The sequence below is a fragment of the Halyomorpha halys genome, unplaced genomic scaffold (genome assembly GCF_000696795.3).
Source record: "Halyomorpha halys isolate HHAL.00 unplaced genomic scaffold, Hhal_1.1 Scaffold87.1, whole genome shotgun sequence".
NCBI lineage: Eukaryota > Metazoa > Arthropoda > Insecta > Hemiptera > Pentatomidae > Halyomorpha > Halyomorpha halys.
Window position 1 is genome coordinate 1298514 of NW_027115705.1, and position 13267 is coordinate 1311780.

General features: G+C 31.5%; 1 protein-coding gene across 15 annotated transcripts in view; it reads right to left on the reverse strand.

Moving 5' to 3' along the window:
* Window positions 1–567: 567 nt before the first annotated feature.
* The window catches only part of Ae2 (Anion exchanger 2), a 310706-nt gene continuing 298006 nt past the window's right edge, over window positions 568–13267 (reverse strand). For all 15 annotated transcript variants that reach the window (XM_067052716.1, XM_067052717.1, XM_067052715.1 and 12 more), the window contains 8 exons: window positions 11444–11638; window positions 11173–11315; window positions 7824–8052; window positions 6677–6924; window positions 5852–6066; window positions 5552–5760; window positions 5298–5468; window positions 568–1767 (listed from right to left, as the gene is read on the reverse strand). In XM_067052716.1, the coding sequence (XP_066908817.1) occupies window positions 1693–1767; window positions 5298–5468; window positions 5552–5760; window positions 5852–6066; window positions 6677–6924; window positions 7824–8052; window positions 11173–11315; window positions 11444–11638 (1485 nt within the window). In that variant the 3' untranslated portion in view covers window positions 568–1692. The remainder of the gene's footprint in view (window positions 1768–5297; window positions 5469–5551; window positions 5761–5851; window positions 6067–6676; window positions 6925–7823; window positions 8053–11172; window positions 11316–11443; window positions 11639–13267) is intronic.

A 13267-nucleotide genomic window follows, 5' to 3' on the forward strand; every position in this document is an offset into this window, starting at 1 on the left:
GAAATTAATTTATAATTACAACTGCCTAGTGCAGTGATTCCCAAAGTTTGCGCTGCCGCTTCCCAAGGCGCACCGAAATATTCAATTAAAAATTCGGCAATTTTCTTGGAATTTCCAGTTCTCAAATTTTCAGACCAACAGTGGTATATGCTGACAAAATTCCAAAAATTCAGCAACTTCTGAGTCTTTCATTGTTTTCTTTTCAATCCACACCTTTTAAAACGGCTAGTGCACAAGGCTTCCCCACCCATACTTTAGTCACTAAATAGAATGAAAATAGTATCTGTTTTTAATTTTTTGCTGTTAATGGTTAATTACTTTGGAAAAAGAAAGTTTCCCAATTTTTCAAGAAAGTCAAAAATTTAGAAAAAATCTATTGTATAAGGGGTGCCATAGAAAAAATCCGATTATTTAGGGAACTGCAAACCGAAAAAGATGAGAAACCTTTGGGATTATGATAATGCAAAATTGAAATACATTTTTGAATTTTGCTGGCTTTCTTCAACAATCATGATACAAGCATACATTAAAACACAAAACATTGAGGTATCGTGAAATAAAACAACATTAAATAGACAAACAAGTTTATTTCTAAGAAGATTAAAACTATGTAACTAGTATAGTGAAAAACATTTGATTCCACTTTTTATCACACTTCCTTTTTAAGAGTTTCCCTAATTATAACCAGCCTCCTTTTCGATTTAATTTAAAAATAAATATTTAATTTCTATTAACTATCTACAGACATGAATAAAAATATAATATACTGTAATCTATTATTTAAAACTTCTCAAGGTACATAAGTACACATTATACTTAGTAATGAAATCTAGGACATGAAAATTTATACAAGATTCCATTAATTTAGGAGAGCGTCGGATACTACAGATAAAAAATTATTGATTTACATTAAAGTTAAGTACAATGAAAAAATCACAGGCTTTATTCCTACCTCTCATTAAATATATGATTACATTTGAACTACTATCAACAAAGATAAACTTATAAAGTTATCAACCAACCAATTGGCACAATAATTTTAAACAATAGTTTAAATTAGTAAAATATAACATTCTCTTATAAATTGTACTAATATAATTTCATTATGTGCTGGCACTGTCATCTCCGTAATTGCAAGATAAGGAAATTCAAAATAAAAAGACTTTTAAAAAGAAATAAGCTCTATGTGTTAATACAAGAAAATAATACTGATATTATAATTGAGATATTTGCAAAAATATCAGAAATGAATACCTACAATTTCCTAATTGGTCCTAAATAAATATACAAAATAAAAATTCATATAAACTATATTTATACTAAATATACATAATTTATCAAACAAAAGTATTATAAATACATTAAAACAGTATTTACTTCTTAGGACCAATCAGAATTTACCAGCTGACAAATAATAATAAAAGAAAATACTAACGGCTTGGAAACTAAATAAAAAACATGAGTAGGAAAGAAAAGACACATTTTCACTGATTAGTATCATGCCTTAGCACCAGAGGAGAATCGTTTCAAAATAGAAACACATTCTCTAAACACCACCTCTCATTTATAAATATATAAATAAGAAAGTTTTAATATAAAACAAGTTTTTGGGGGCATGGGATGATAGAACGTTAGTTAGTAGGCTAAGAGCACTAAGTATACAATAAGGTAGAGCAAAATCCATTCTGATGCTTAGCCCGGCAGGAGAGCCTCATGGTAGAAGTCTGGTTCTTCTTCATCAACATTATCTGGTTCGTCGCTGTCCAACTAAAAACAATAATTATACAATTAAACACTGTTAGCAGACTCAAATGAAAATTTTAATAAAAGGAACTTTGACTTCTTTGTTTTCACAACTGTTTTAATGAAATAACATTATAGTGAGTGAGATTGAGGATGATTGGCTTGAAATCTAGGCCTTGCAATAATACAATTCTCTGCCATCTCAATTTTTTATCATTATTACTGTATTACAACAGCCTTTATAACTTTAATAAGTTAATAGTTATTAGTTAATAAGTTAATAGTTATTAGAATTAGTTGATACAATTTTGTGAAAAACTATAAACAATATTTGGAGATTATAGTACAATAAAAAGATAACAATTAAGAAAGATCATGAATAATATGCAATAATTAAAATTGAAGTAATGTTGGACATAGTGTAGAAAACAAAGTAATAATAATAATTATGTTAAACCAAATTTAGATTCTCAATGAATATCTTAACATTCCATCATCATCATCATCATCATCATCATCATAACCAATCCTCTTGAACCACATTAAGCAATGTGAGGAGAAAGTTTATAGAGCCCTATCTAGCTCTGCCGATCTTCTGCAAGGCACCTTTGTCATTCCATTGAAGTCCTCTCCTTGGAAGTCACTTTTTACCTCATCTTCTCACCTCCTTCTAGGCCATCCTCTTCTTCTCTTGCCCTCTACTTTAGCTCGGTAGACCCCGCTAGCTATCCTCTTTGGTTCCATTCACAGAAGATGTCCCAGCCATCTCAGTCGATTCTCTTCTATCACATCGTTGGCCGGTTTAATATTGAGGTTCGACCTGATGGTAGTGTTGCATACTCCGCCTCTTCTTGTTTCCCCTCAATCTTTCGGATTGAATTTCATTTCCCTTGATCTCATTTCTGACGCTTGTATTCTTGATTGATGTTTCTTCGTCAGCGTCCATGATTCTAAAGAATATGTCAAAATGGGAAGAAACGTCGATCTGAAAACAGCCAATTTTCTTTTCTTTTCCACCTCTCGCCTGTTTAGAAAACCTCTCTTAACTGCTTCAAAATCCTACTTGCAGCAGCGATTCACTCAGCTACCTTTGAATCGATATATCCATTTTCATTTAGGTGCGCACCCAGGTATTCAAAGTTTTCTACTTGTTCGAGGATTTTTTCTTTGATTCTGATGACACACATATTTCTCCTAGGTTTCTTCCCAACCTTCATTACTTTAGTTTTTCCAGGGTTAATAACCATATTAATCTTCCACAATTCTTCTTTTAATATATTAATATTGTACTGCAGATTCCTGTCAGTGTCTGAGAAAATAACGATTTTTTCTTAAGCCCTTTGAATAGCTGACTCCATTACCAGAATAAACAAAAGTGGACTGAGGTTACAACCTTGCCGGATTCCGATTATTGTTTCTATTTCTTGTGAAGTGCAGTTGGCAAATATTACTACATTTCTTGTTCTTCTGTAGACTCTCAACCACCAGTACATGACCATGATCGATCCCTTTTTCTCTCAAGGCCTCCAAGATATCAGGCTTTCTCACTCACTCGGAGGCTTTTGCAAGATCAATAAAACACACCAACATCTCCTTCTCCTTTTCCAGTACTTTATTCGAAAACCTATCTCATGGTAAAGATAAGGTCCTAGGTGCTACGATTTTCCCAAAAGCCATATTGTTCTTCTTCAAGTAATCCTTTGATTCTTCTTCTTATTCTCTTTTCTAAGATCTCAGAGTAAATCTTACTTGGCACGCTTAATAGAAATATGCCTCTATTATCACCTTTACATTCCAAAATATCCACAACTTGTGTTTTACATAAGGCTTGGGATTTGACTATTATTCATAACCAAAGAAATACAATTAAACATTAAAATAGACTATCATGATTTGTGAACTTTCCAACATATTTATATTGTTCATTAAACCCTACTAAAAATGCATACAGGTGAATGTAAAAATAAAATAAATCTCTTACAAAAAAATTTTAAGCAGTGGATATTATTTGTCAAACCAAGCAAATGAGATGTCAATAAAGTCATTTGGCTGTGATAGACAAAAATAATGAAGTGTTGGTTGGCTAGTATATTTGGCAACAATGGCAGCCAGTGTTGGTCGACTGGTTGGCTAGTATATTTGGCAACAAAGGCAGCCAGTGTTGGTTGACTGGTTGGCTAGTATATTTGGCAACAATGGTAGCCAGTGTTGGTCGACTGGTTGGCTAGTATATTTGGCAACAATGGCAGTCACCTTGATGTTATGTAATACCATTAATAAAACATGGATGGATTTAATCTAAATATGTTCCTTGGGCTTATTTGCATACCTTGATATAAATTGTTAAAAATTATCAATGTAAAAAAACAAATTTACTAAACAATAATTTTGAGTAGTTGGTAAAATTTTCAAAACAAACATTGCATTTAAGTTTTTAGATGAAAATAACTACAACATAAAATTACTTAATCATAGTGATGGCTTAGTGAGCTTGAAGTGTTATTTCCGATAAAACTAAATATCATGCATTACACAACTTATATGAAAATTAAAATTAAAAAATCAATCTTTATTCTGGGACACTTGATCCTCTAAGAATAACAATTATGAACGGAGTTATTAAGCTTTTGTTTGGCAACATTAAATTACACTATAAGTTCATGGGCGTTTGATATTCTAGGAGATGGATATGTTTATGTTGATGTTTAAATGAGATTAAGGAGGAAGCTTAGTGGATAGATATAGGTAAGGAATTCCAAAATGAGGTAGCTCAGACAGCAAAAGATTTTTCATTGGAGGCAGTTCTGTAGGTAGGGATATAGAGATCAGTAGGTTTGGATCTTGTGTTTAATAGGTGAATGGATAAATGTAAGGTAAGGAGGTCAATGATGTAGGAAGGTTTTTTGGTTATTAGGGTTTGTATAAATATATGGGCATATGTATAATATGCCTGCATATTTATAAGATATATGGTCAATGTATAAATATGACAAAGATAAATATGACTCCCGATACTGGGATAGAGCCAGCTTTGGTCGGAAAAGTGATGCAAGATATGGGAACAACTAGGAATATCAAAAATGAATATTATAAAACAGTTTATTAATCTTTTTAATCTCTTTTCTTGTTCTATTGATTGTCCTTCATACACTATCTCATATCATATATCTCAGTCAAAACCAAATAAATCTAAGTCCTGGTATTTTGAATGGAGCAATATAAATTATTTTCTGAGATTTATTTATAATTGAGTCTAATAATATCCAAATCCATTTATAAATAATAAAAATATTACATCTTTCGTAACAATCACAAAATAACAGAGATCTGAAAAGTTGTGGCAACACCAACTCCCGCTCCATAACTTATTCACTAATGAAATGCTAAGAATTCTTTATCTCTTGTTTCACATGTTATTATTATTATTATGCTTCTTTCAGATAGTAGATTCCGGATATACAAACTTATCTATACATCAAATTTTTTTTTTCCTTTCAGACTCATTAAGCCATATTTTGCAGTTTAAATATATAAGTAAAAAAAAATATATTTACAGCTCTAAGCTCCATAGGTGAAAATATATACCGCATCTGGGCTCTTAAAGGGACCATAAGTATGAGGAAAAAAGGAAATGCAAGACTAATTTGAGAAGATTTAACAACCCATAGTATAACTAAACACATCAGCTGAATCATGGTGAAGAGATGCATCTTAAGTGTTTGTACCTGAAAAAATACATATATATTAAACTAAATAAATGTTCTTAAAAAATATATTGTTAATTTTGGTAAAAAGGAATAGTCCTTACTCTTCTGACATATGCTACGCGTGGGTGGTGTTTGACAGGCATAAAGAATAGGCGACACCTCTCAAAAAATTGTATTCCATTAATGGAAGAGATACCCATGTAGAGAAATACGCCAAACAGAACTGCCATTGGTACCAATCTCAGAAGGGGTGACATGAGTACAGAGAGGCCAATCAATGTACTTACCAGCAAAGCGCTCAATCTTTGTTCTGTAATCATTTTTTTATAACATTTTATAAATACACAACTATTTAATATAACATTATATTATAGATTATCTTGAATAAATGCTCCACGAACCCTTCACTTCAATGATATGAGGCTTTTCACCAGGTGCATGGGTACGAGACATGACTGTTACAGCAGCAACATGTGTGACAGACCTCACAGTAGCAGCGCACATCCATGGTGCTCCTATAAAGCCGCACCCGACATTCAACAAGCATATCAGCACTATATCCACATGAAATCCAGAACCTTTTTTCAGTTTTCTTTCTTTCTTATCAATAATCAATCTATAAAATTAATTATATATATAAATGATTGACCATATTTTTCAAATTATGAAGAAGGTTGGAGGTGGGGTCAAAAAGAAACAAAAAATAGTTAACATAATAGTAATAGTTTAAACAAAAAGTAGTTAATGTTAATTATTTTTTGTTTCCTTTTGACCTCACCCCGATCATTTTCTTCATAATATAAAATTAATTCATTTTAGTATATTACAAAAAAAAGAAAAAAATATTGCTCATTTGGTGTAACTTAAAAATAATGATTTTTGATTTGATACTAGAAGAGCAAAAGCAATGATTTGAACTTTTAACCAATAGTGCATTATTTAAGGCCAATCATCACTTTTTTTAAAATTATGGTATCACAAAATTTAACACAGTATTTATAACTCCAAAATCGAAATGAACTTCTGAGTTTGTTGCTGCAAATGAGCGCTATTAACATAAAGAAAAACAACAAATATAAATAAAATAATTATTTATATACAATACTTTACATAACATTATTATTCCAAAATATTAGGTGTTAATAAGCTTGATAACAATAATAATAAACATAGAAATTAAAATTTGAACATAAGATGATTAACCATATAATGAAGAAACTACTTACTCTGAAATATGGGTTTCCATAAAAATAAGAATGTAAACCAGAAGTGCAGGTACTACAGCAGCGAAAGCTCCCCATATTGGAATCCCAACCGAAGGAGGAATTACCCATCCTCTGACTTCAGGATTTGAGGGACTCAGCCCTTCAGGGACTTTCAGTTTATCAGTGTAAGTTCCTGGTGTGATGTAATCGAGAAACACCATAACGATGATAGCAATTGGCACACCAAAGTCACCAAGAGCTCTTCTAGCCTAAAGAAAAAAACTTAGAAGTAAAAAAAAAATTGAAATGAATTGGAAGCAAAACCGTTTAAAATATGAATGGATTTCTTTTCTCAGTAAAATTTCAGTACATAATATTTTTAACCAATCATACGTATCATTGCTTTGTTTAATAATGGTATATCTGACAAAAAAATATATATATTTTTTTATTTTGTGTTAGCTGTATTCCATAGGTTATACCATAGAATTTGGCTATTTTATAACAGCCCCACTAGTTTAGGGATTGTCTGAAGGACAACCCCAATAGAAAAATTACCCTAGTCTACAGTATTTTTGGAATATATACAATACAAAATGAAGTAATTTTTGTTTTTATTAAATGTGCCACTATTGAGTAGTGATATTTTTAATAAGTTATATTATTTAATTTATTTTATTTTGGAAAATAAATTAATGAGAAATATCTTCGATCTGAAAGATTGGGTGGAAATTGGAGTTGGATGGAAAATTCAAACAGCAACGTGCAATAGCATGAATTGCTTCTGGTGCATAGTATCATGATCCATCATTAGTGATTGAAATGGGCGCCACAAGTTGTAAGGCTGATCACAAGATGATAATTACTAAAGAAGCAATATTTAAATGTCCAAAGAGTGGACCAACACTTTCTTGGGAAGATTATAATGAGTCGGATAATGTAGAATTGATCAATTTTTTTTTTTTTTATTAAGTCATTTAAAGATTTTCCTCTTATTCCATTCTATTTAATTACTTATATGTATTATTATTAAAAATTGAAACTTAGTGACCAAGAACCAGTTTCATGCTTTGCTATATAAAGATTAACATTTCACCATTACAACCTTTATGGAGGTGATCAATATTATAAGCAATGTAACTCTTGTCATTTCTAATACAATACTTACACTTCTTCCAAGAAACTTGCTGTTCCTAAAATGCCTTAAGTAGTAGGCGATGAAGAACGTTCCCAATGCCAATATAGTACAAAAAAGAGCAGTATTGGGTTCATTTGCTGGAGCAAGATGAGCTACGACAAGTCTAGTAGTATTAGTTGAGACTGAAGTATTAGTTGGAACTGAAGTATTAGTTGATGGGCCCATTAATACAACTGATGTTTCATTTACAAGGCTTCGGCTAAAAAAAAAATACAACTAATTATAATACTTTTTTAAGAATAAAATACAAAACGACAGACAATATCCCAGACTACGACAGACCCACTCCCTAAGGATTTTTAACCTCCTGGGCCCTGTTTCATAATGAAAGCTAATAGTATTAGTTCAAAATACAAGTAAAGAAACAACGTGGTAATCACACTAATACTTATTTTTCTTCATAATAGGGAGGACTATTAGTGACATTACAGGAGTTAAAAAGTACTAAAGTACAAGTTACTATTGTACAAGTCAGTGTAATTTTATTAAGTTAAATAGACAAGACTAATAGTATTAGTTTGTACTTTATTATGAAACAGGGCCCAGGTTAAAAAGATCTGGAAAATTGAGGAGATGCCTGAGGAATGTAAGGAGTCTCTACTTATTCCTGTTGACAAAAAGGGCCCGAAGGCGAATTCTAATAACTATCGAGGAATTCCATTCCTTCCTGTATGTTATAAAATATTTATGTTAATGTTAACTAGTCGAATCACGGAATATGCTGAAGAAATTATCGGAGACTACCAATGTGGTTTTAGACGACATCGTTCAACTATTGATCAAATTTTTTTATTAAGGTAAATCTTGCAGAAAAAATTGGAATACAACAGGGTAGTTCATCAGCTTTATGTAGATTTCCAAAAGGCTTACGATTCTATTGACCGCCAGAAGTTGTATAATATTCTGATCGAACAGGGAATACAAAAGAAGTTAGTAAATCTCGTACGGATGTGCATGAATAAGGTACGAATCGGTAATCATTATTCTGAGAAATTCCAGGTCGTCAGGTTTAAAACAAGGGGATTCTTTATCACCTATCTTATTTAATCTAGCACTAGAATACATCATTAAAAGTGTGATGAATAACGAAAAGGGTTTAACTTTGGGTGGTAAAATACCGGTGTTTAGGTATGCAGATGATTTGGTATTATTGGGTGATGACAAAGAAACTATAGAACTAAATACAATCACGCTAATAAAATCCAGTAAGGAACTAGGTCTTGAAATAAATACGGATAAAACAAAGTCATGGTCAACAGTAGAAACACGAGCAATTTCGATGATATACATATAGGAGGAAATACATTTGAACAGGTAGATAGGTTTAAGTATTTAGGTTCTACAGTAACTAGAAAAAACAAAATTGATGAGGAAATAAAAGCTAGGTTGAAGGTGGGAAATGCTTGTTATTTTTCAATTTCGAAACTGCTTAGCTCGTGCCTTCAATCGAAAAATTTAAAAATTAGAATTTACAAAACTATTATCCTTCCCGCTGTTCTTTATGGATGTAAGACGTGGCCTCTTACACTAAGGGATGAACAGCATCTTAAGTTTTTTGAAAATAAAGCAATATGCAAAATATTCGGACCGAAAAAGGATGAATTAACAGGCGAATTTAGAAGATTACACAACACTGAATTAAGAGACCTACACCCGGTAAATATAATTCAAGTTATAGCATTGCGGCATTTAAGATGGGCATGCAAGGTTGTAGGGATTAGTAATGAGTGGATCCCTAAAATGTTAATAAACACTGAACTGACAGGTAAACGTACGAGTGGTAGACCAAAACGTAGATGGGAGGATTGCGTTAAAACATATGCATCACTAGAGGGAAGTATGCAGTTTGATGGTATCGGCATCGAACCTTCAGATTCGTTAGGCATTTATTATTATTATTACTCACTTCCTAACAGTTTAACTCAGTCAGTAAATGAAGGATTTTTTTTTTTTAAATTTAAGAACATATGAGCAGGTAGGAAGACAAGGGGTGTAAGTAATTATTTTGCGAATAGGAGTTTTGTTACTATCTACCTGTGCCTGAACCAAATTTACACTATAGCATTGATAAAATTATGAAATTATCAGTAACTATTAGTTAAATTAATAATTTGTATCCCTCTGCTTCTCACCCACTCATATATGATTATTTGATAAATATTAAAGATTCAAACATGACACCTTGAATAGCTATCGTCTCCCTAAACAAAACTAGAGGAATTCAAGGCCACAAGTGGAAAACAGACATTGGCTAAAAAATTAAAATCAGAGAAAAACTAAATTCAATTTTGATGACTGAAAACTTTAGTTTTCATTTTGAAATGAAGACCAGGATAATCACTTGATGTAAAAATTGTTACAGAATGGGCCTTTATAGTTATCCTAATGCAAAAGCTCTCTTGTGTCATTTTTTCAACCCAAACCACAAAATTGAATGTAGAAATAATTTGTTATAATTAAAGAAGTACAAGTTCTTATTAATTTCAGAAAAAAAAGAGGTCTCTCAAGTTTTAAAAGAAAGTGGCTGTTATTTTAATCTTCAACAAAGAAGCACTAATGACTTTTTTTTTTGTTCTAAAGTTCTAACTATATTTAGTTTTATAAAAAATAATTCAAAAATATTGTTCAGAGTAGTATCCTAGTTTATTTTCTCATTATTTTCATTAAAGAATAAAATTGTTTACCATCTCCCAAAGAATTTTTTTCAGCACTTCCAGGTTTTTTTTTGTTTGCCTTATCAAAGAGATTTCAGTTATCACAACTAACTAATTGTACCATACTTTGGTAGTGGACTTAATTATCAGTTCTGGATGAGTGGAAAATATGTTTTGACCAGACCCATAATAAAATGTGTACCGAAAATAAAATGTGTTGAGGCTAAAATGGATAAAAATTAAATTATTTATTTAAACATTATATATTACGTATATATCTAATACAATTGCTTCAAAGTCATGCTACTTCTTTGATTTATGATTACACCTGAGCCATTTGTAGCCGAGGGAGATAAGGCATCTTCCCTTGACTGCCTCTTGACTGCAACGGTGCCGGTTCAAATTCCGGTAGGATTGACTTTTACTTCACGGTGGCCCAACGAAATAAAAACTTGACCACCCACCATAGATAGAATAGGTTGTTTATCTGTAGTTATAGAAATTTCATTGATCACATTTGTTCTAAGCATATAGAGCGTCTTTTGTAGATATTTGTTTTTTTGCATATAATTTTATTACATATTAGTACGATGAGTTCAGAAAAACTCAATTTACATTGGGAATATACCTAAATACAAAAAAATAATAATGAATGAATCACATACAGCTCTCGGGCAAGTGTTGAATTCGTCAGTGTGTCATTTTCAGGAAGCCTTTCAATTCCTGGTTGAGTCTGAACTGAATATTGACTTTCGTTTGCTATGGCACAATATTCCTCAAGAGTCATCAGAGGATGCTGATGGAATACCTGCACAACAAAGGTTTGTCTAGAATAGTCTCAAATCTTTTAATATACATATATAATTTGTAAAAGATAAAGTTTTATTTATTTAAAAAAAAAAAACTACTAGATATTTGAGTGATAAATTAATTTACCAGGAACATTTTGGTGACACTCTCGACAATATAAAGCAACGAGATGAGACTGGCAAATATTTCTTCAGTAAACCTCGTGAAGAGCTTTACGAAGACACTCCCCTCAAAGAAGCTGATGACTAAGGCGATGATCAACAGCCAGATCCCGATGAAGACCCTCATAGTCAGGTAATTTATCTCATTCTGAACGCAAAACTAGAACATACATATCCCCCGCCTTCGGTGTTAATAAAATACCTCTGTTCTAGCTTAGAAGAAGAAAAATGTAATATAATAAATTTCTAGGCTAATGAACATGAATGAAATGAATTAATATTAAAGTTAATTTTTTGATTTTATGACAAATGCATGATCTAATGAATAAATAAATGAGTAAATAAAATCTACAAATAGTAGAAAAACTAAACTATAGTAGAAAAAATATACAGATATTAAAAAAAAACAAAAAAAAAAACTGGTTGCATTATCTCTAAATTTATATTAATGTTTACTTTCATTAAGATAACAAATAAATGTGATGGCCAATGTTAGGTTTGGTACTTCAGAAATGGGGAAATGAAGGGCTCATGGCAACAGAACAGTAATGAATCATTGCAATATAAGTAATTCACAGGTCTATCAGAATGAAATGTTTCCCAAGATCATATTATAACCTCCATGAATGTATAGAATCTTGGAAACCATTTTATTCAAGTGAGGCTTTAAATGCCATTATTGAGTATCACCCTTAAGCTTTACTTTTGATGAAATTATTTATGTACATTTCCTCCTTTAGTGGCCACTGTAGCCAAGGGAGTTGAGGAGTTACCTTAGCAACCTTGAGACTGCTAAGGCACCGGCCTATGCTCTGGCCTCACTCAAAACTCAAACCTCTCACACTAGTTAAAATAGATTTGTTAACTATAGGATAACCCTCCCTACGCCACATGTCAGATGTAACCAGACAGGAAGAAAAAAAGACATTTTGTCCAAAGCAAAGATTGATGTCACACAACCTGAAAATGAAGATACCAGCAGTGGGTAATAATTTCCAAAGAAATGCATACTGCATGGTAATTACAATATGTTAACAACTAATCCATTTCTAACTTAGCTATCCCCATTCTTTCGTTCCAACCATTTTCTCTCAACAGTGTTAAGAGAGTTTTGTCACATTCTGCATATATTTTTCAGGACTGTGGAGGGAACAAAAGGCCCTGCCCTGGAATACATTTTCCTTGGACAAGTTTCCTGGAGTACAACTTTCCTCAGAGCCCCATCAAAAAAGTCAATTCGCCATTGAAATTTAACCTTGATAATTATAATTTATGTAATAAAACATGATGTAAGTATATTACATAATTATTATATTATGCAAGATAAAATTTTCTATATTTACATAAAAATAAAACCTGATCAACCAGGCCATGCTTCCTCCAGAGCCCAGGACCCAGCTGCACCTCCCCTCTTGTCAGAGGAGATTTTTTTTTTAAATTGTGTTGAATTTATTTGATAATTTTTTCATTGAGAAAAATTATTAAAATGTATGCATGTACCCAGAAGCCTTATATTGAGAGAGAAATGCTTTATTATAAAGAAGTAATGCTGCCCAAATACAATGCTATAACACACTTAATAATCTATCTCACCAGACAATATAAAAAAATAATATAAACAAAAGAAATTGGTGTGGCATAAGATGATTCGTTATCTGGAATAAAATAAAAAGGCACAATAGATGGAACTTTAAAGATCATAAAGAATTTTACAATAAAATTCATATTGCTATCTCTAGTATAATAGTAATTATAGCAATCCTTCAGATAAATTTTTTAAAAAAGAAAA